General features: G+C 39.2%; 1 protein-coding gene across 16 annotated transcripts in view; it reads left to right on the forward strand.

Moving 5' to 3' along the window:
- SVIL (supervillin) overlaps positions 1 to 20460 on the forward strand; it is a 146770-nt gene that overhangs the window by 31443 nt on the left and 94867 nt on the right. For 12 of the 16 annotated variants that reach the window (XM_074866936.1, XM_074866971.1, XM_074867006.1 and 9 more), the window contains exon 1: positions 6622 to 6691. In XM_074866936.1, coding sequence (XP_074723037.1) covers positions 6628 to 6691 — 64 coding nt within the window. In that variant the 5' untranslated portion in view covers positions 6622 to 6627. Of the gene's footprint in view, positions 1 to 638; positions 728 to 6621; positions 6692 to 9238; positions 9897 to 10866; positions 10971 to 20460 lie in introns of those variants that run through there. The other 4 variants (XM_074867015.1, XM_074867043.1, XM_074867025.1 and 1 more) reach the window with 3 other exon arrangements.

Consider the following 20460-nt stretch of genomic DNA (forward strand, 5'->3'; position numbering starts at 1 on the left):
GGGAATCAAAAATCAGGCCGCATGGCAGGTGTTGCCCACAGAACTGGACTTGCTTGATAGGTCAAATGCTCTCCACTGGGAGAAGTCTCAGGTCTGTCTCCTGATTGCTGTGGTTCTAGGAGGAGAGCTGGCTCTTCCAGTTGCATCTACTGATGTTTAAAATTAAAATTTTTGAGGGTAATAGTCTTTTGGCAGATGCTGTTGATTTGTTGTCTTCAGTGCTTCTTGACCTTATCAAAAGGTGTAATACAGACTACTTTCTGTGAGGTAGTTAAGTGGCATCTTGGCACTTCTAGAGAAATTGGTAGTTCAAGCATGTGTCTCATGTTAAAGGCTCAGACTCTAATAACTGAAGGGTCAAGTTCCTCGGGGTACCTAGCAAACTTGAAAGACCTCTTTCCGTGTGAATATAGCTACAGTGCATCAGTAGCTGGGCTTTGAAAAGTGCTGTTGCTTGTGGTGATGATCTTGTCTATATGAATGGGCAAGGTAGCAATATACTCTAAATTGCTTCATGCCCTGTAGCCAGTCAGGTCATCCCCTTTGTGCAACTGCCGGGTAGTTCTGAAGTTGTTTTCATACCCTGGGATGTGCATTTGTGGTTCTTACCCATACTTTTTTGTGTTTATTTCTTGTAGGAGGAGGACCGCCTTTTGGATTGTGAGCCACTTGGACATGGTGATCCAGATCTACCTAGAGGGTCAGGCCTGTATGGTTGGGATTTAAGGTGAGCCTATGCTGAAAAATGGATGCAGATGTGAATTCAGAACTATGGGTGGTTGTTTTTTGTTTTTTTTCTGGAGTTGTTTGTATCAAACATTTAAAGAAAAATCTGTATGTGCCTCCTAGTACATGTTTAGCATGAATAAAATGCAGTGGTATAATAGTTAACATCCCAGAATAGCCTTTAGGACCTTCAGAAAAGCTGGATGGTATTTAAATACCTAGGAGATGCTAATGCTGCTTTAAGAAGAAATGTTACGCAGTATGAAAGTGACAATAAGAGTTCCCAGAACTTCATCTCAGTATGCACTGAGAAGCAGCAGGCAGCTGAGATGCATCCCCTGTTCCAGTCTTTCTATCGTTCCCTCTTCCAATTCTTGTATAGCAAAATAGCTTCAGCTATTCTAGACTGTAGACAATTCCTTCACATGTAATATTTAAATTAATTACAGATCTGTAATTCTACCTTTCATTTTGCCCATTCTTCATGTTGCAGACTTTTGGTGATGTATTTGCAGATTAGATTTAATTCAGTTTTTTTCAGTTCTTGGCTATGGGAAGGCATTTCCTATGCAAACACAATCCAAGAACAAAAGAGACCTTTTTGTGTGTGTAAGTTTATGTAGCACATTCTGTCAGTCCTATAAAGGCAGAGCTCCCATAACTTGTGTAGTTCATGGGATTAATCTTGCTTTTGGAGAATTGTTTTATAAAATAATTTTTGTGGGTGGACAGATGTCCTTTCTTTGAGTTAATCAGGAAGATCTCAGCAAAATAATGTATCAGCAAAATAATATATAGATGAACTATCTCTTAACTTTCCTAAAAGAGAACTGATGTCTAATTCTGGCCATACTGCCTGGAAAGAGCTGTCTTACTACGATTTCTCTTGCCACATGTAGCCTTTATTTGTTGCAGATGTGAAGTGATACTTGGGTGTCACCTATCTTCCTCTTCCTTCTTAATGATGAGAATTATGGTTCTAGTCATTCAAGCTTAAGCTGATGTTTTAGTGGTTGGTTGTCCTCCCCTACTTCGTTTACACTGCTGAAAAAGTGTTGAGTGTTGTGGCATTTGTCCTGATTTCTGACAGTTGAGATGAGAATGAAGTCTTCACTATTTTAAACACAAATTTGTCCATCCTGCAGCTTATGTTGTTGCATGCTCTGATCCATATATTACATGTAGCTCAAAAAAATCTGTTTATGCTGCAAGAAATTTCATTGCCAGTTGTACCCATACTACTTTTCCTTCTAAGTTGGTAGGCAACCATTTGCACTGCTGTCTTTCAGACCAGATGCAGGAAACAAATTTGTTAAAAGAAAAAAAAAAAAGTGTTGTTTGAGTTGCAAACAGTGTGGTAGACTGCCTGCCTGCAGGTATGCAGGAGCGGAGCCGTTTCCCCTTCTCCAGGCTACAGTGGTGGTAATCTGTCAGTGGATGATTGCTGTAGATGATCTGGGAGGTGGCAGCTGCACAATAGTTTAGGGGTTTCAGGGGATGGCAAGAGAACTTGCCATCCAGTTGAAGATGTCTCTGCTCATTACAGGAGGGTTGAACTAGATGACCTTTAACGGTCCCTTCCAACACAAACTATTCTATGATTCTAGGTGAGTAAGGCTTGAATTCAGGTATCAATTATTTCTGCTTTCATGAGAAGTGAAGCTAGCCTTAAAATGCTTTTACAGGGGAGTTGGACTAGATAATCTTTAAAGGTCCCTTCAACCCAAACCGTTCTATGGTTTGTTTTTTTTTTTTTCCTGGGAGGTATGGTAGGCACTGTTTCAGTGTTGCTCCAAAATTACTTGAGAACTGTTTTCTTTGCAACTTGCTGTAACTTCTGAAGGCAGGAGGAACACAGTGTAAAGAGTGGAAGTTTGAATAAAATCTTAATTTCTGTTTTTAACATCTTATTAAAAAAAAAAAAAAAAAGTGGGGGAGTAGGGACTGTACTTACTCTTAGATGTGCTCCAGAGCTTGAGTAGTTGGAAGGACTTGCAGTAGAAAAGTGAAACCTAACCCTGATTCCTGAAGTTTTGGAGCACGGTCATGGAAAAAATGAACTGAATCTCAACAATTCTGAACTAAAGCATTTGTATAAAGTCTCCTCCAAAAATGTTTAGAGAAAGCATATTCACATCACAGTTACTAGTTGTATACTTTCTGTGCAGTGAATAATTTAATGAAGTAGCCTGTTCTTTCAAGACTAAAGCATGTACTGAAAATTATGTGAACAGTCCTGTATTTAGGTTTTTAAGGGCAATATGTACTTAAATAACTTCTTCCAGCAAAGACTCAAGTAAGTCAAGCCTCCAGAGAATTTCTTGCTGAACTTGCTTTTACAATCATTTTATGATGGTATCTTTCAGAGGATGATGCAATCAGACCATATGAATGGGTATTCTGTTTGTATTTAAAAAAAACCCCAACTAAATTCCATGAGGATTATTTTAGTAGACAATTTAAACAACCAGAAATTGTTAACAGTATGCAATTTATAGACTTAACGTGATTAAGGTAAGACAAGACATAAATTGAGAAGGTCTGATAACTAAACCACAGACTATTTGATTATATAATCTTTGGATGGACGTGTTCAAATTCTTCCACAACATCTTGCAATACTGTGCAGTATTTATTGTACCCATAACTGGCTTATAATATATGTTCAGTAAGCAATTACATGGATTCCAGATTATTAGACCATAAAACAATGGAAGAAAATTGGTGATCTCTGGAGGTCATGACCTAGCTTTCTACTTTGTTGCTGGAGTTGCATTGGGTAAGACTTCAGTTGACTTTAGAGGCTGGGAAATGTGCAGGGCACAATCAGATGAGTCACTTACACTCTTTTCATATTATTCCAGTAGACACAGTTTATGAATGTGTATTTTGTTGTTTTTTTTTTTTTTTAATTTACAGTGTGTTGGCTTTACTAGCAGCATACCATTTATCATGTACTACCTGTATTGTGTAACTTCCACAAAAGACAGGAAAGCCAAGGCTTCGTGTGCAAGTTCATGTGCTGTCTTGTTGGACACTCTAGCAGCCCTGCTTATATACAAAGAAATGTGCAGTGTTCCTTCTAATACTGGTTTATTTTTAATTACAGAAATTTCAGCCAACTCTTGCTGTCTATTGTAGCTTGGAAAACAGTGAATTGTTTCATTTCTGCTGTCTAGGATTGAATTAAAACACTAGGGATGCCCAGTTTTTATAAATCCCCTGTCAATGCAGTGGTATCCTTCAGGTTAATGTCACATGTTGAACCCCTGTGTTATGTTCTCTCTGACCTAGCTGGAAACTTCATCCTTTTCCTCCTGAGGATAAAGGTGAAAACATTTATTTTGTATTTATTTTCTCAGATGTCAATAAGATTGTCCCCCCGACTACAGTTTCAATTCAACTACTTTTCTGAATACTTTGTAAGCTGAATTATTGCTTGCACCGTTTTAAAAAAATAATGCCATGCAATACCTCACAATCTCTTGCTGACCCAGAATTTATTTTTTCTGTTTTGAGAACAGTTTGCTTGAACTTCTACACTTTACTGCTATAGAATAGTAGTACTAGACTTCTTGTGAAAGCCAAGCTTATGGGGAATGTCATCCTATTGAAAGTGGTTTGCTCTAATACAATGTATGATAATCTTTTTGTTAAAATATGTGTGTTTGGTGTAGTACCTACTGTGCCTAGTGTTCTCTGGCAGTATTACTCATGCTCAGTTGGCCTGAGGATGGAAATGTTAGTGTTGGATTAGCCTGGTGTCTTGTGCAGAGAGTCGAGATCCTCCGCTGTGCTTAAAAGTGCTTTTCACCTTCTACCTTGTTGGTAAGGACTGGTATTTTGCTATTTTGTCTGTACAGTTCCTCTCAGACTTTGGGATTGCACTACTTGAAGGCATACTCAAAAATTTAATTTTTATTGTCATAGAATTTTTTTTATTTGTTTGTTTAGAGCACTGGGAATTTTTAGTAAAGGTGTTGCTAGGTGAAAAAGGGTGTGGTAGGGAGACTGCAAAAGCATCGTCTTTACTGTTGCATCTCTCTTCAAATTAATAATTATTGGTAAGAAAGGAAGCTATGCCCAGTGTCACTCCCAGAATTTTAACATGCATCTCTGCACTTGGTCTGAGCTGTTGCCAGATGTACTTAGCTATTTATTATGGTCAACAAAACAACATCCTGGCTATTTGAGAGTTGTAAACTTTGGCTGAAACTACTAATCCATTCAGTCTTGACATCCTTTCTGACACTGTGTCCTTCTTTCTGTAGTAAGGCTTTTGAAGAGCAGCCTGTGCCCCTGAGTCATTTCTCCCTGATTTCCATTGTGAAGGATTTCAGGTTTGTTTCTAGGATCTGAAAGAGGCATGATCCTCTAGGATCTAGAGGATCATGCCTCTTTCTAAAGCTTTTATTGCAGTGTCCTACAGAAAACATCAGAAATTTTCATCTTCAGGAATACTTTGTTTTCCCCAAACTGTAATGACTCAAGAGCGTTGGTGTGAAGCCATGCAAATCAAGAGAAGGTTAAGAAAACTGAGAAGTGATGACTCAATTGTACTGCTTTTGCTAATTTGCTAATTTCTTTGATTTGTGGCTTCTAACTTCATTAATGGCTCTGCAAACCTTGGTGTTTGAGACTTGCAACTGATACATTTTCTAAAAACAGAGGGAGGGAGGAGAAGGGAGTTTATTTCAACAACCACAAGCAACACTTCCAAAATACACTTGTGGTTGTATCACAGAGTTATGAATCTTAGGTTATCTAGCGGTGACTAACATGGTGAGACAGTAGCCTAATATGTCCGCGCTATATTTAGAAAAGGTAGTTCTTATCGGAGACAAGGAATACCAGTGTTTCATTCACTGTGTTTGCTGAATCCCTAAGTGCAGATATCAAGTCTGTTGGCAGATACAGAAGCTTGTCTTTCAGGGTCTGACTGCAAGTTCTTAAGGATTTTACAGTACAGAAAGAAACAAATTCCTCTCCCCCTCCACCTTCTCTCCGTCCAAATGCACTTTTATCGTGTCCTGTGGTTTGATCCAAGCTAACAAACGGTTGTGATATCTCTTGATCAGATTTTTCACTTACATTGTGGTGAATTTTTTTAACACTGTATTATCTCACTGGAGTTGTGGTTCACAAATAGATTGTAACAGCTTTCTAAATTTTTCAGGCAGAGCCTAGATTATACCAGTCGTTATATTTAGAGAACCCTACAAATTAACAAAGAAATTACTCCTTCCTCACTGCAGAGTTTAACCTGTAGAGTTCAGGTGTGTGTCTTCAGTAAGACAGCAGTCTTTTGCTGTTCTGCCTATTTAAAAATAAAATGAAAGAGCAAATCGTCCCTGACAATTTGGGATATCCTCAGTTTTGGGTATATATAGTTTGCACTGAAGATAAATTGGGTTGGAGGGCATAGGCTTTGACACAAAACATGCAGCTTTATTTCCGCAGACAGAAAGTGCAGCCGAACTGGGGATTATGGAAGTCTGTGGAACTGTCCCTGTCCTCCCTGATTTGCCACCTTCTCACTTGTTCAGGGATTTGTTTGGTCCTGTGGCAATAACACTAACTGTAATATGCATCTGATAGTGAAAGAACAAATGGTTTGTTCTCCCAGAAAGACAAAAAGTGTTTGTGTCGTTTTTTGGTTGTTTTGGGGTGTTTGTTTTTTTTTTTTTCTTTAAGATAAATAAAAAAATCCTCCATGGGTCATTTTAAGCTCTCACAGAAACTTGAATATGCTAAATGAGTGTGGTTCCCTAGCTGAGCCAATGGGGATGGCCAGGCACAGGCAACACTTTTATCCCACGAGAGGGAGGAGGGGTGAATGAGCTAGAAGATATAAGCTGAAACAAAGCCATGCTGTCCTTCTGAGTCATTCGCATACACTGGATGGGTAAGGCTTCCTGCTTCCTGGGACACAGCAGTGGGGTCATGATTCTAACAATGGATACTGGTAAGTCACTTTTTGTTAAATTTGTCTGTCTTCTGGGAAGTCTCTCCTTCCCAGTTGAAAAGAATATATCTGTTAACTGGGAAGCTGAATTGCTAAATAAATTCCTGCTTAATCCAGGCTTTTCAAGCTGTGTGCACTTTACTGCATGTTACACTGGTGTAATTTCTTGACTGTTACTCATAGAAGCACATATCCTCTCTTGCAATGCAAGACCTGGGTATCAAAAGTGTGTCTCTTAATTTGTGCTTCTGTCTACTGGGACAGAACCTGTGGCCTGAGAAGTGCATGATGTCTCACTCTCTTTGATAATAGAGGTGATAGTCTCTGGAAGGTACATGCTAGATCTTAGGCTTGCTGTAAAGAGCTAGTGGTGATCTAATGGATTGGCTGTGGCTTCCTCTACCCTGTTTACAGAAATTTTGTGTTGGGGAGGAAGAGGGAGAAACTGCTGCATTTCCGTGGTAGTCAGTTCTGCTTTGTGTGTTTATGGCAAAAGAAGTCTATGTGAAAAGAGCACACGCAGGATTTTTTTTTTTTCAAATTAGGTTTGAAAGTGAAATCTCTAACATAGTTCCATGTGTGATAAGGAGAATGAATGTAGAGTGGTTTCTATAAAAGAAACAAGCAATCCCAGTCCTGGTCCTTGAGAGGGGGTGTGTTTCCATGTCATAACTCGCATCCTTCAAATTCCACAGTAATAAAAGACCTTGGATTTTAAATGGTTACAGATAGGGCATAAAGCACCAGTGGTTGTGCTCTGGCAGCGTGCTCATGGCTGCTCTTTCTCTTACCCGTTGCAAGCATGCCTGCTGCATTTTTAAGAGCTCTGTTGAACTTTTGTCAGCAGTTGGTTCAGCTGCTTTTTTTTCACCACAGTGCAGAGGCATAATGTGACAAGTTCTACAAGCTATGTTCAGAGTGATAAACTTATTTGGGTAGATCTTGCTGGTCTGTTTTATCTGCTTGTCACATGTTCGGTTAACTCCATGCTAATGAAAAACTCACTGTCCCCTGTGCATCTGAATTGATTCAGTTGGGCATTTGCTAGAGCCTAAAGGGAAAACTCTCTGCCGTCTTCCAGCTCTTTGACTTTTCTGAGACTTCCAGAAGGTGACCCAGCTGGGTTCTTCATGCACAATTTAGAGGAGATAGAGAGCCACTTCATTTAACCCACCCACACTTAATTGAAATGGCTTTGTCATCATCTGTGTAGGCAAGATTCAAAGCAGGGACTCTTTGTGTGTTCAAGGTATGTTACATGCTTTCCAAAATCAGTTAAAACTCAGGCCCTTTAACTGAGATGATAAAATTTAACACAAGCTCAGGGAGGAGTAGGATGGCATACGGCTGACAATTTTCCATGACATGGAAAATGATGAATTTTGTATTTTGTGTCTCATTAGAGTAGCTTCTAGAGAAGCAAGATTTCAAACTGCTTTAAAAGGGCCTGAATACTGAGAACTAGCAATCCCCTTCTCCACAGCTTGTACAAGGAGGACTGATGCCTAGATGGTAGACGTCATGCCCAGTATTACAGGAGGGTGCCCTGGCAATGTTCAGGATTTATGTGCTCACAGGAGACGGGATCCAGGCTTTGTCCACAAGACACTTCTTCCTCTTTGAAGTACCAGCGTTTCTGTACTGCACTGGAGTATAGGAGTCTTTGTTTTGGCAAGACTGAGGAGATGTTAATAATAATTGTTTAAAAAAACCCCAAACCTTTATTTGCGTATACTTACGTACTTGCATTGTGCGCTGTTTCTTTGCACTGTGAGGAGAACCATAAAGATAATGCTGCTCACATGTGTTTCACTGGATCCAAACCTATATCTTTTTCCAGAACAGTGTCACTGTACTAGTTTCTCAGGAATTACTGTGCTCTAGTAGTCCTAGTGGTAATTTTCAGAGTTTTACTGACTTGTACAGTTAGTAAACATACATTTTGGAAGCTCCCAGTTCCTTAAGAATTCTTAAATTACAGTTCTCAGCTTCTTTGTGGGAAAATGGTTTTAACTACCTGAAAGGAAACATTGTAATTCAAGGATTTATAACAGTGAGTTCTAGTACTTCTCAAGTGTATTTAAGTTACAGAAAAAATACGCAAGCAATTCAGTGCCTTATGCCTTAATCTGAGACATGGACAGTGCTCCATGAAGTTTATCTCCTTGGTTTCACCCACCTTTTAAATCTAAGCTTGCAGTTCTTGGAACTGTTTGCTTATTTCAAATTGTATGTTTGCATTACAAGTCAGGGCTGATAATTTTTTTTTTTTTAGTGGGCATCAAATTCTTAAGCTGTTTTTTAACAGAATAAAATTTCTGTTCCTTAAGATAGTTGTAAGAATACTTGTGCATTTGTTTCAAATTTTTATTAATTGCATTTTATTCTGCTGCATTTGTCTTTGCAGCTTTTAATTTCTCGCAGGAGCAGGACTAAAAAAGTTTTGGATGGGGGATGCAAAAAGGACAGACCTGCAAGATAGAGTTGACAGTATAATTGGATTTGAAGCAGCTACAGGCTGGGACTGTTGCAACAGCTGATTTGATCCTTCTGAGTTTCAAGAGCTATTTATGGCAGATTAGCTGTATCAAAGCTCTACTGTTCCAACCATAAAAGGTTGGTCCTATGTGAAGTTGCCACACTGCATTTGGCTTAGTCCTCTGAGGTTGGAGAGCCTATAGCTTTTTATGTGGATAAATCCAGTGATGGATGGAAATACTAAGGGCAGATCAAGGAATAACATTGTTGAGGATTTCAGATGGCAGCGAACTCTTAAAAGAAGATTTTCACTAATAAATTTTTTGCTCTAATGTTTGGAATCAGCACTTGGATATAGCTCCTGCATATTTACTGCATTTGGTGGACGCATGCTTTTAGGAAAGCACTGTTCTAAATTTATCTGACTTATCTGAATCATCTTGACTGCACATGTACTTGCCAGCCTTGCATGTTGATATTTTGAAACTTTTGTGAAGTCACTTTTCTGTTTTCTTAGCGGGTGAGTGTTAGGTCCTTTGGAAAGGAATCTTAGCTGAAGTGAGAAACTTCTTTAAAACAAGAATTATGAGGTACCTGGCTGAAGAGAGCTTCAGGCATTATTGGTAACTATTTTGAGAAGACTTTGACCTGTTCTGCTGCATCTGTACCTTCTTTCTTTCCTCCCTTGTGTAAAGGCAGACAAGTGGATTTTTTACAGGATTCTGAAGTAAGTAGCACCTCATTGGGGGAACTTGCACGCAGTCGCTCTAGACAGTTGTTTGAGAATATTTGTGGCTTTGTCAGATTGAAATGTGAGTGAGTTTATTCCAGCCTGTGCATGCCAGTCATTCAGCCTTCCTTAAGGCGTTTTGTGTTTTTATTCTCGTGGTTTTGCTTAGTGGATGAGTTCATTCTGCTATGAATGGAAAGTCCTGTTACTGATTGGTTTGTGTGTGAGGTGTCTCTCTTATCTTTTTCCATTTTAATGCATTAACCTTAGCCACAGTACTACATGCAGCTATGAGAACACTTCTATGAAAACAAAGTTTTTCAGTAGTAGTTTTCTCCTGTGTTTAAGAAGTTATATGAACACCCGTGAATACTGTTGCATTGGAGAATTTTGTATTTTGAGACTTGGAGTGTTCTGAAGAAAGCTTCCTCTGACTTTCCATTCTCTTATTTTTAAACATCATCAGGACACCATAGGTGAAAGTTACTGGCACTGTTTTACCTTCCTGTCCTGCAGCAGTATCAGCTGTTAAAGTGGGGGAGCATAAGGAGTGGGGTCAGAGGGGAAGAGGAGGTTCCTTGCTTCAAGGATGTTCCAGGTGTTGTATTTTAATCTCCAGAAACATAAGAATAGTGTCCTTGCCAAGGAAATAAATTTTCTGGTTTTCAGTTTCACTGTCAGGAACTAGCAATTTAAGGCCATCTTCCATTTTCTTTGGATTACAAATCTGTATTTCTCTGTCAAATGGATCTAGAATTTTTATTCTGAATTATCTAAACCTGTGTTTTAGCCTAGACAATGCCAGAAGACAGAACATGTCTGGAGAGTTATTGTTTAAAAACTACTTTATCAGTTTAAGGATAGAAATACTTTACTGGAATAAAACTCCTCATATATTTAATCTTTCTCGTACAGATCTTGTTAGATATACATTTAAATACTTACCTCTGTCTACATATTTTTATAGGAGATTGAATCCTTCTACCTGCAGAGGAAGTGAGGGTTAGGAAGAAACTGCCCAATCAATATCCTCCTTCAGATAGCCTGTTAATTTTTGTCTTGGATTAACAGGTGTGTACTTCAGTTTGGTACCTGACTTTAAAATGTTTTTACATTGCTTCCAGTAAAATTAGTATTTTTAATAGGCATTCTTTTTTATGTGATCTACTTTTTTTTACTTGCTACTTGCATTTTAAAAAGCAAATTGACATAAATTGCTCCATCATTTTAGCATGCCTGTGTTGTGCTCCTATAAACTTGTTAGAAAATGTCAAAGCCTTAAAACAGAGCATAAAGACATCATATATGGAAGTTAGATACCCCAAAGCCTGCCAAGAGCAGAAAGATACTCTTAGAGCCTTTAACTTGAGTTTCAGGCTCAAATGTGCTAAGGGTGTAATGCAGGAAACATTCTGATTAATGGGAGGTAACAGTATCAACTCCTCTTCGTGCAGCAGATGCTTCAACTTGTTGGAACCAGTAAACTTTCTTCCCTGATATCTCTGGGGGATTAGTTAGTCAATTTAAGCGTTAATTCAATGATGCTTTGTCTTGATTGCATTGCTAAATTACATTCTTGGCAAAAATTTCCAGCAGGAAGGAGTATTTCACATTTCTAGGAGCTTTATTCAGAAGGACTACAGCTTTGTACTTGGTGTTTCTTTGCTAAATAAATTCCTTATATTTGATAGTTTATATGGGATAAAGGTAGTGGGGACAGGCAAGCAGTTTTAATCTATGTCATTTTTACTTTTACACAGAGATTACACTATATCTGTACATAGAGCTTCTCAAAACTGTCTAGTTGAGGAAAAGTGAAACGGCAGTACACATTTCTTCACAGTGAGTCAAGGTAGACTCGGAGTTGGTGGAGTTGAGCCATTTGTGACCAAGACATTTCCAGACAGGTCGGAGGTATCTTTTGCTGCCTTTCTGTGTGGAAAAGGATATGTGCATTATACTGCATGCATCGTAACACATGATGAGCTGAGGTTTCTCACTTGTTTAGATTGATGTTGATGAAGTGGTATGAAAGCTTTTTATAGTCTCAGTACATTTGTTTATGCAAAACACTATCAAGAACCTGTAGAATTTGTGGTTTCTGGGTTTGTTTTTTTTAAATGCAACACTATCATTTTCCTTGTGTAGGACATGTTTGCAAGACTGGCTCTTGTTTATGAAGCCTTTCATATGATGAACATAGGTGAAAATTGCACAAGCTTATTTAATTTAAATTACCATTGTTGGAGTTCATATTTGTTCCCCAATGTGTTAGCTGTTGTGCATGGCAATTTCACTACAATTTTAAAGAGGCAAAAGCTCTGGAATAGTTTGCAGTTACAGGGTGGCTGAGATTATTCACTTTGCAGAGGCATCACGGTTCACAGTGAATGCATAGACTTCTGTTTCTCCATGGAAAAGCCTTCATTTGGCATAATGGGAGGGAATAGTGTGCTCTTAAAAGAGGCAGGGGGCAAAATGCTCTCCACTAATTAATTTGCTGGTTTTGCTACTTCCCCAACTAGGCAGTTTAGAGTTAACAGGCACATTGGATAGTCGTGATTTTTAATAAGCAAAACATGTCCTAGTTGGAATCTGCCTTAAGCAGATAAGAATGCATTGGGTAACTGGTGATAAAAATGCTTCTGATGTCACTTACTCATGTGATGGTGTGTTGAAGGGAGTCTTTCAGTAGACAGGGTAGAGCAATTATGCATTAAGTCTCTGCTGATTTATTTGGATTTAGTTTATGGGATGGGCTGTCTTTGCTCTAATGATGCCAGTTTTCAGAGTTTTAAAAAAAAAAAAAGTAATCTGTAAAGTAAGACTTCAAAGACCCAGATTAAAATAATACAGATTTCTGGGATTGTCTCTTTTCAGGTATACAAGAAAACATTATGATGAACTTGGACATGAAGCATCATGTGTTGTAATAACTAAGGCCAGGTACATTTCTAAAACAACTTAAGGCTCCATCAGACTGTTACACAGGAAGTGTGTAATTTCCTGACAGAACTGAGCTGTTTGATGCCAAAATCTGCCATGCTGTTACTAGTGGTTTGTTACAAAGGAACTGGATTCAGGTGTTAGCCAAGAGATTGTGTGCCGAAGTACTGTGAGAAGTTAATAATACTTCTATGGAGTTAATGACTACCAAATGTGCTCCTCATGGCTTATACCTGTAAAACTCTTGGCAGTCAGCAAAGATCTGCAGGATTTCATTCTTGTTCTATCATATCAGCCTTAGATTTAGACAAAATTGCTGTCTATTCTCTAAAATATAACAAAGCTAGCACTGTCCCCTATTAACTTGCTGCAGAAGGAGGGAGGAGTGTGGATTAATGTTTCAAAACAGTTGCACCAAATGATCTAAGCAATATGCAGGTCGTCTGTTCATTACATGTGACTTTTTCAATCTTGCCCTTTCTGACAAGAAGCCCAATTAAACCTCAGAGACAGCTAGAACAACTCTTTAACGTTTAGAAAATAGTTGCCCCAACTGTTTATATTAGAGTGAAAAATGGGCAATATTTCAATGTCATTTTCCATTAAGTGCCAACTGGCCCCAAAACCAAGGTGAGATCCTGCTGGAAGCAACATTTCAGGCAGCTATTGGCACTCCAGTGGTGACTAGGGGTTCATAATGCTAACCCTGTAGCCACAGGTTAGCTCTAGGAGTTGAGAGATCTGGGTTGACTTGGCTTTGGTGTCAGTCATCATAACACCTGCCTGCCTTCAGTTTCCAATAAAAAGAACTTGCCTGACTTGTTAACACAGGCAACTGGAGTTGAACAACTGCGGCAGTTGTTGCTCCAGCAGCATTGGATTTCACTTTTTCTTCCTCTTCATTGTGAAGACAAGTAGCCATTTTTTGCAGTGAGTAAAGCTAACCTGGAATGATATATCTGTAATCAAACCATCCAGAGCCTATAACTCATTTGAAAGAAACAGACTCAAGGATTCAGTGTTGGTAATTCTAAGCAACTTGATAGACTCTTGAAGTTGAGGGAAATGAAGCTTACTGCATGCCTTAAAAACCCTAACTGGAGTTAGTTTATACTAAAACTATTTCAAACAAAAAACATATGCTGACTCCCTGGGTTGCACTCAGTGAAAGCTGTGTGAATTGTACAAGCTGACTTTCAAAACATCCTTTTATAGTAAGGGTCGTTTTTGCAAGGAAGCAATCTTTATGTTCATAGCTGGAGGTTGGGTTTCAGAATGGGAAACTTAATTTTATAACTCTAAAATGAACTCAGGTCTTTAAAGGCTGCATTACAGTTACAGTTTAAATACCAAATTCTCAGGTTGAGGTTTCTCATCTTTTTCTTACTTTAATTATTCTTACTAAATTATCAGTGGGGAAACATTAGTAGGAAAAAACCTATACCACATAAAATAGCATAGAATACATTTTGGTTAGAGCTCTACATACTAAGATATACTGATTATCAGTACACAGATATTGAAAGCTATGCTACAAATGTAATTGTGGCAGATGCAATTTTGATGTTGTCAAAATGCATTTGTCAGTTTGTGCGTGCAAATATTGGGAGTTACGGGTGTTTTAACAATTGCTTTGTTAGTATTTGGGGCTGGGTGACTCCTGCCACTCAGCCATTTAAAACTGAACTGAGCAATTAACGCAAAAATGTTCCTGCACCTCTGCAAAAAATCAAGAACATTGCACTTTCAGTCAACCTTAGCCAACTGTACTGAGAATGAAGAAAACCATTAGAAGTTACTTTGTGGTCAGTTCTGCTGATATATAGCAATCATCTAGAATTGTGCTTCAACTGGTTACAGTTATTTTGTACCTGAAACGCTAGTGAATCAGAACACTTCTGGAAGAAATGTATTCTCTTTGCAAAAATTGTTTGTATTTGGTGTGTGGACAACTTTGATATTTTTTTCGTTGTTGAAATTTCTAGAAAGGATAAGGGTCTTTTGGCTTATTAAGATCAAGAAAGACTAACTGAACTAACCATTGGCATGTAGGAATCTACACCAAGTCTTCATCTAGCTACTGATTGTAGTATTTGAAGAGTGACCTGTCCAGCCAGAGATCTCACAGAGATGGGAATGGGATATTTAAGCTGTAGAAAACTTGGTTAGGTTTGGTTCTTTGAAAGAGTAGCAAAGAATTGGTTGTCTTGAAGTATCTCAGAGCTCAGGAGAAGAGATTTGATGATCATATGCTCACATGTAGCATATCGTGCCCCATAAAAGAGATAAGTGTTCAGCTCAGAGCAACTCTGGTAACTTAGAGCTGTGAAGTTAAAAAAGCTCCCATACGTGCAGATGGTTGGCATTTCTTTTCTGACCAGAGGCTGGAAGCCTTTGCTAATCAGTCATTAGATGAAGTCACAACACTTTATGTGTAAGGGTTCTGTTTAGGTGGGCACAGGAAAAATGATCCCTTCTGGCACTTACTCAGAGCCATAAAGGCTTAGTTCTTTCAGTGTTAATCATGTTTCTGGCTATTTGGATTATGTATATTTGCTGGCTATAAGGATTTGTAATGGTTGAGTCAAAGGAGAAAACATAGCATCAACACACTTCAGTCCAACATTTTGCTCTCTGAGCTAGTAATGTGTATCGGGCATATTAACTAGGAGGATTTGTAGCAATTACTAATTGTAGAAGAACATAAATTCGTCAGTAAGACACTGTGTTCTTCATAGCTGCAGTGCTTCAAACAAAGGAGGTCAAGAGCAGCCTTGCTGTTCACTTGCTTGCAGGCTGGTGTTTAGGGCTGTCTTGAAGTGGGTTCAGGTTTCAGGCTGGTGAGTTTCAAATTCAGGTCTCCCCATTTCTTTTGGAAATACCTAGGCAATTCGGACACCATTTGATGAGGCCAGTCACATTCTTTCTTACTACTGTCAGGAATGATGGTTGTTGTCCACCTAAGTTAGACACTCAAGCACACCTACTGGATCGTGTTCCTGCACATGTTTAAGGCTAGGGATACCAACTTCTTATGACCGCTTTAGACAACTGATGGTTTGGCTGGCAGGTGGGAATAGTGGAAGTGGCCACCTCGCTTTAAAATACAGGTTTAGGAATCCCTCTCACTTGCCCTCCCATTCCCAATTTGCTCCTGAACCACACTCTCCATGTGTGTCCATTGGTTACATGGCCACACAGATCGAGGAACTGCTCTGGCTGAGAACTTTTTTCCCTTTGCTTTCTAGCCCTGTGGCTTCCCCAGTCCTGCTCACATTGGCCATGCCAGTGTGGGTGCTGATTTAGTGGGGTGGGAGGAGTTGGGGTTTGAAAAGTGTGGGAGTGAGAATGAAGGACAGGTGAGTAGGGAACACTGTTGGCTCTAGTTAGATGGCAGGAGAAGTGACAAAAACTGGGAGTCCTATGAGCTGTGAGGTACCTCAGTGCTTTGCATTGCTTTAACTACATCAGGTGGAGTGTCAGTATTTAAATGTTAGTGACTTGAGGTCTGTCATACTGTGTTCACGATACCCTTGGTTTACTTGATTTAGAGGCTTAAATAAACCATGGTAAAGGCAGGTAGGATAATCTGTTGTGAGAGTGCTATGTTAATATTCTTATGCCAAAGAGAACTCCTCTCTTATTTTAACACACCATATTGATTCTTGGACCAAGCCTACTGCTGTTTCTTCTAGTCCAGTGTTATAATTGCCCAGTTATCTACTTGCCTCTGTGCGATGCTTCTGAAAGAGTGTTGTGGGGACTTAAGTCTGAACAGTCTTCTACTTGAAATTAGTTCTGCACCTTTCATTTGAGAGATAAGTAAACTTTTGTCTTGATTTACAAAGGTTTATATACTGCCAATGCTGGGTTGTTTGGACTTAAGTAAAAATAGGTGGAAGTAAAGCTAGGGCGTAATTTTGAAGTGCAGCTACAAAAGACTTACGTTTGATACCATAGGAACTTTACAGTTTGATTGAGGCCAGCACACAAGTAGCTGGTTTATAGTGAAACATTAAACGGGTAAGTATTTCTGAATTAAACCTAGGGCCAGTAATTGAGCAGACTTTTATGAGTGACTTGCAATTGCCTGTGATGACACGAGACTGGATGCAGAAAATTAAATTTCATGACAACACGACTCTGTGGAAGTAATTGTCAGGAAAAAAAGTGACTCCATGCAAATTCCTCTTGGCAAACACTTTAAGATAAATCAAGAACTATTAGGCTTAGTTGCCCTGGCTTGTCTTCCTGGCGTTGCAAGCAGCCTCCACGGCAGTCAATTTGCTCCCTATGCAAAATTTTGGAGGGACAGAGAGAGGCGTGAAAGTAGGAGTTGAGAGAGATTGAGGATTAGGGACCAGGCTTTGAGACTGAAGCCTAGAGCTGGTTTCAAGGAGAACCAAGGGAAGTGCTTAGAGAAGAGGAGCGCTCTCATGCTTTTGTTTTTACTGTCTTGATTGGATAAATGGGCTAGTTTAAACAGGATCTTCGGGTCACCTCTCTGCTGGGAACAGACAGGGTTGATATGGTGGGATAATAGTCTAAGATTTAATCTGAATATTGCATCATGGGATTACACCCTAGGAGGTGTAAATGACTAGTTCTCAACATTACTTCACTTACATGTCATGTATCCTGACAATGCTTTTATTCCATACCTTGGGATATTTTACTCCTTATTCATAACTTTGATTCAGTGGCTGTGAAAGGCAACCTGCTGCTTGACTGCAGAATGTAACAAATGGTTTGAGTTGAAAACAACTCTGGATTAATTAACACTAATAAATTGCTTCTCTCTTGCAGCATATGACAATTAGTTGAATTACCAAGTAGTTTTCTGGTGTTTGCATTGCTACCACAAACCTGTATTTTTGTACCCCCTATTAACAGGGGAACAAAACTCAGGAGTAGCTGTTGCATATTCCAAGACTGGTAGGCTGAAGCCTAACCATGAAAGCTGATGCAACTGAAATGCATCCTTCTGCCTGCAAAGGGATGCTGTACTGCAGCTTCTGCAGGGCAGACGTGCGAGAATCTTCCTGACGGAGGAGTAATTTTGTCAGTTCACTGAGGGTTAAGTGTATTCAGTAGAGTACAGTAAAAAACAATGTAGTTGGTGGTACTGTTCCCATGGCCATCAAGCTGTACTCCCTGTGGGTGGTCTAGCAAGTCAGCCAAGCTCTAAACGTTTGGAAATACTTACATAATTCAGGACCCTGACCCTGGCCAACATGGCTGTATATCCTACCAGAGTATCTGGTGCCAAACAAAAAATGGGCATTCAGCTTTACCCAGCCGATCAAGTTTTTCCCTGTAGCTAAACATCCTCCCTACAACCACCTGCCAAGTGTTGTAACTGTTTAGCTTTGAGGGTTGACAGCTACACAGACCTAGTTTTGTTGCATGCTAGAGATTTAGCTTGCAAGCCACTAAAAATAAATAAATAAATGGGGGGAGAAAAGTTTTGCAAGGGCAGAGTTGGTTTGGGGCTTTTTCCTCTCCTTTTTGAGCAATTAGAAGAGCAAAAATTGAGCTTTTAGCTCGGGGGTTCTTGAGGTAAATTATTTTAACTTTTTGATGTTTTTGAAATAATAGTAATAATAATAACAAAACCGCCATTCTGCTTCTGAAGGGAATCTCTTGTAAGTGAGAGGTTCCCCTTTCCCCTCTACCACAAAGGATCTATCACTGTTAGGGCAAACAGGCAGCTTCTGACTTTAACGATAGTTCTTTGTGTTTTGAAGACATAGCATAAATTACTCCCTCCCCTCCCCAAAGAAGGCTAGGAAAGCAAAACCAGGCCAAATAGCCTGGTTTCTCTACAGAAGCAAACCAGAAATACTGCAATTCAACCACAGTGATGCTATGGTAGCTGTACCCTGACCAGTGTGCAGGACTGCCTGTAGTGCAAAACTTTTCACCAGGTTTTAGTAAGAAACTATGATTCTATTCCCAAACACCAGTCTCTGGCCAGAGCTGTGGCCTGGGAGAGCTAGAGGAAGCATCAAGTGAAAAATTGCAAGTGATGATGTTCTGTAAAGCCATTTTATTTATGGTACTTCAAACTTTCTGGACTGTCCAATAGGCCATTGTATCAGTCACAATTTTAGCCTTTCCTTTTTTAAAACAGGATTGTGATTACATCCTTCAGGACTTCTGACCTTTCTTCTTCACTGTCTGAGTTGCTGGTCTCTAATTTCCCCTCCCTTTCCCTTCAAGGATTATACCCTTTTTTATTACTTAAGTTATTCTTTATCTGCATTTCTCTTCCCCTTTTCTCCTGATAACTTTAAGCAGTCTGCAGGCTTCATTTGGAGACACCTTTAAATATTGCATTTGCCGAATGGTACTGTTAGAAATGACTTCCAAATTGAGAGCTTTTCATTGCTTTGTAAATATTTGGAGCAGAAACAGCAGAAACTTTGAATGCTCATTTATGACAGATCAAACCTCTTACCATGTTTGTTCTGAAGTGGTGATGGTGAGGGGATAATCACATAATTGCATCAGTTTTTCTAAGGTAAGGTTTGACAATGCCTTCAGAAAGATCTATTTAAATTCATTTTGTTAGGAAATTTATAAAAGTAGTTCTGAGCTTTCTTGAGATGCCTCTCTGCTGACGAAAGAGAAGCGTAGCCAAGGAGTAGACAAGAGAAATGACAAATGCTATTTGGCTTTCTAGTTTTGCTTTTCAGTTTGCATGAATATTAGGAGGAAGCTTCTAAATAATTGACTAAAAATACACTTGGCTTAATACATTTAATGTAGTCTTAAATTTCAGATGCCTTACTAACTGTTCTCTAAACATTTGTTACCCAATTCAAGTTCATAAGAGCTTTTGATCTACCTGTACTATGACCTTTTATTGAGCTCTCCTTTCAGAACTGGAGATGCTTTACATCTGGGGATGGTTGGGTCACATATCTGAAATACAGTAATATCCAAGCCGGTGGTTTAAAACTGAAGTGCTGTCACAGTTCTGAAAAAAATGAACAACTGTCAAACAGATTATACATTTTGGTACAGAAGAACTGTTTATGCCTCTTGGTAATGGAATAATGCGTCACAAACTTTATTTAGCTGTTGCAGTGTGCCAGTTTCATCTGACTTATAGCACTTGCTGAAGCAAGCTGACTGTGTGAAATAGTTGTACACATCTCATAAACCCTTTGTGGTTTGGGTGACTGTTCTCTCTTATAAGAGCAGCCTTTGAAGGGCTGGCTGTCGCGTGCTTGGTTTGTAATTGCAGTGGCATGTAGGAGGAACAGGAGGAGATAAGGGAGAAACAGGTTTTATAGCGTAGAACCGATGAGGCCTATGAAGAGGCATCACATCCAGCAGAGGGATTAATAGTCATCCTTAGGAGTAGCGCTCAGATGTCTGCTGTGTCTATTAATCTCTATGAAGCGACCTAGATGGTTGGTCCAATTGCAGACTTGATGCACTTTCTGACAGCATAAAATTGGCTTGTAATAAATATGCTAAGGAAGCAGCAGGAATAATGGAACCTATTTGGGAACTGACATGCCACTGGATTTTCATAAATCCCTGGAAGTATAATGCTGGCAAATGAATATTCATAAACCAGGCTATTAAAATTTTAAGAGAACCT

Source organism: Strix uralensis, chromosome 1 (assembly GCF_047716275.1).
Source record: "Strix uralensis isolate ZFMK-TIS-50842 chromosome 1, bStrUra1, whole genome shotgun sequence".
NCBI lineage: Eukaryota > Metazoa > Chordata > Aves > Strigiformes > Strigidae > Strix > Strix uralensis.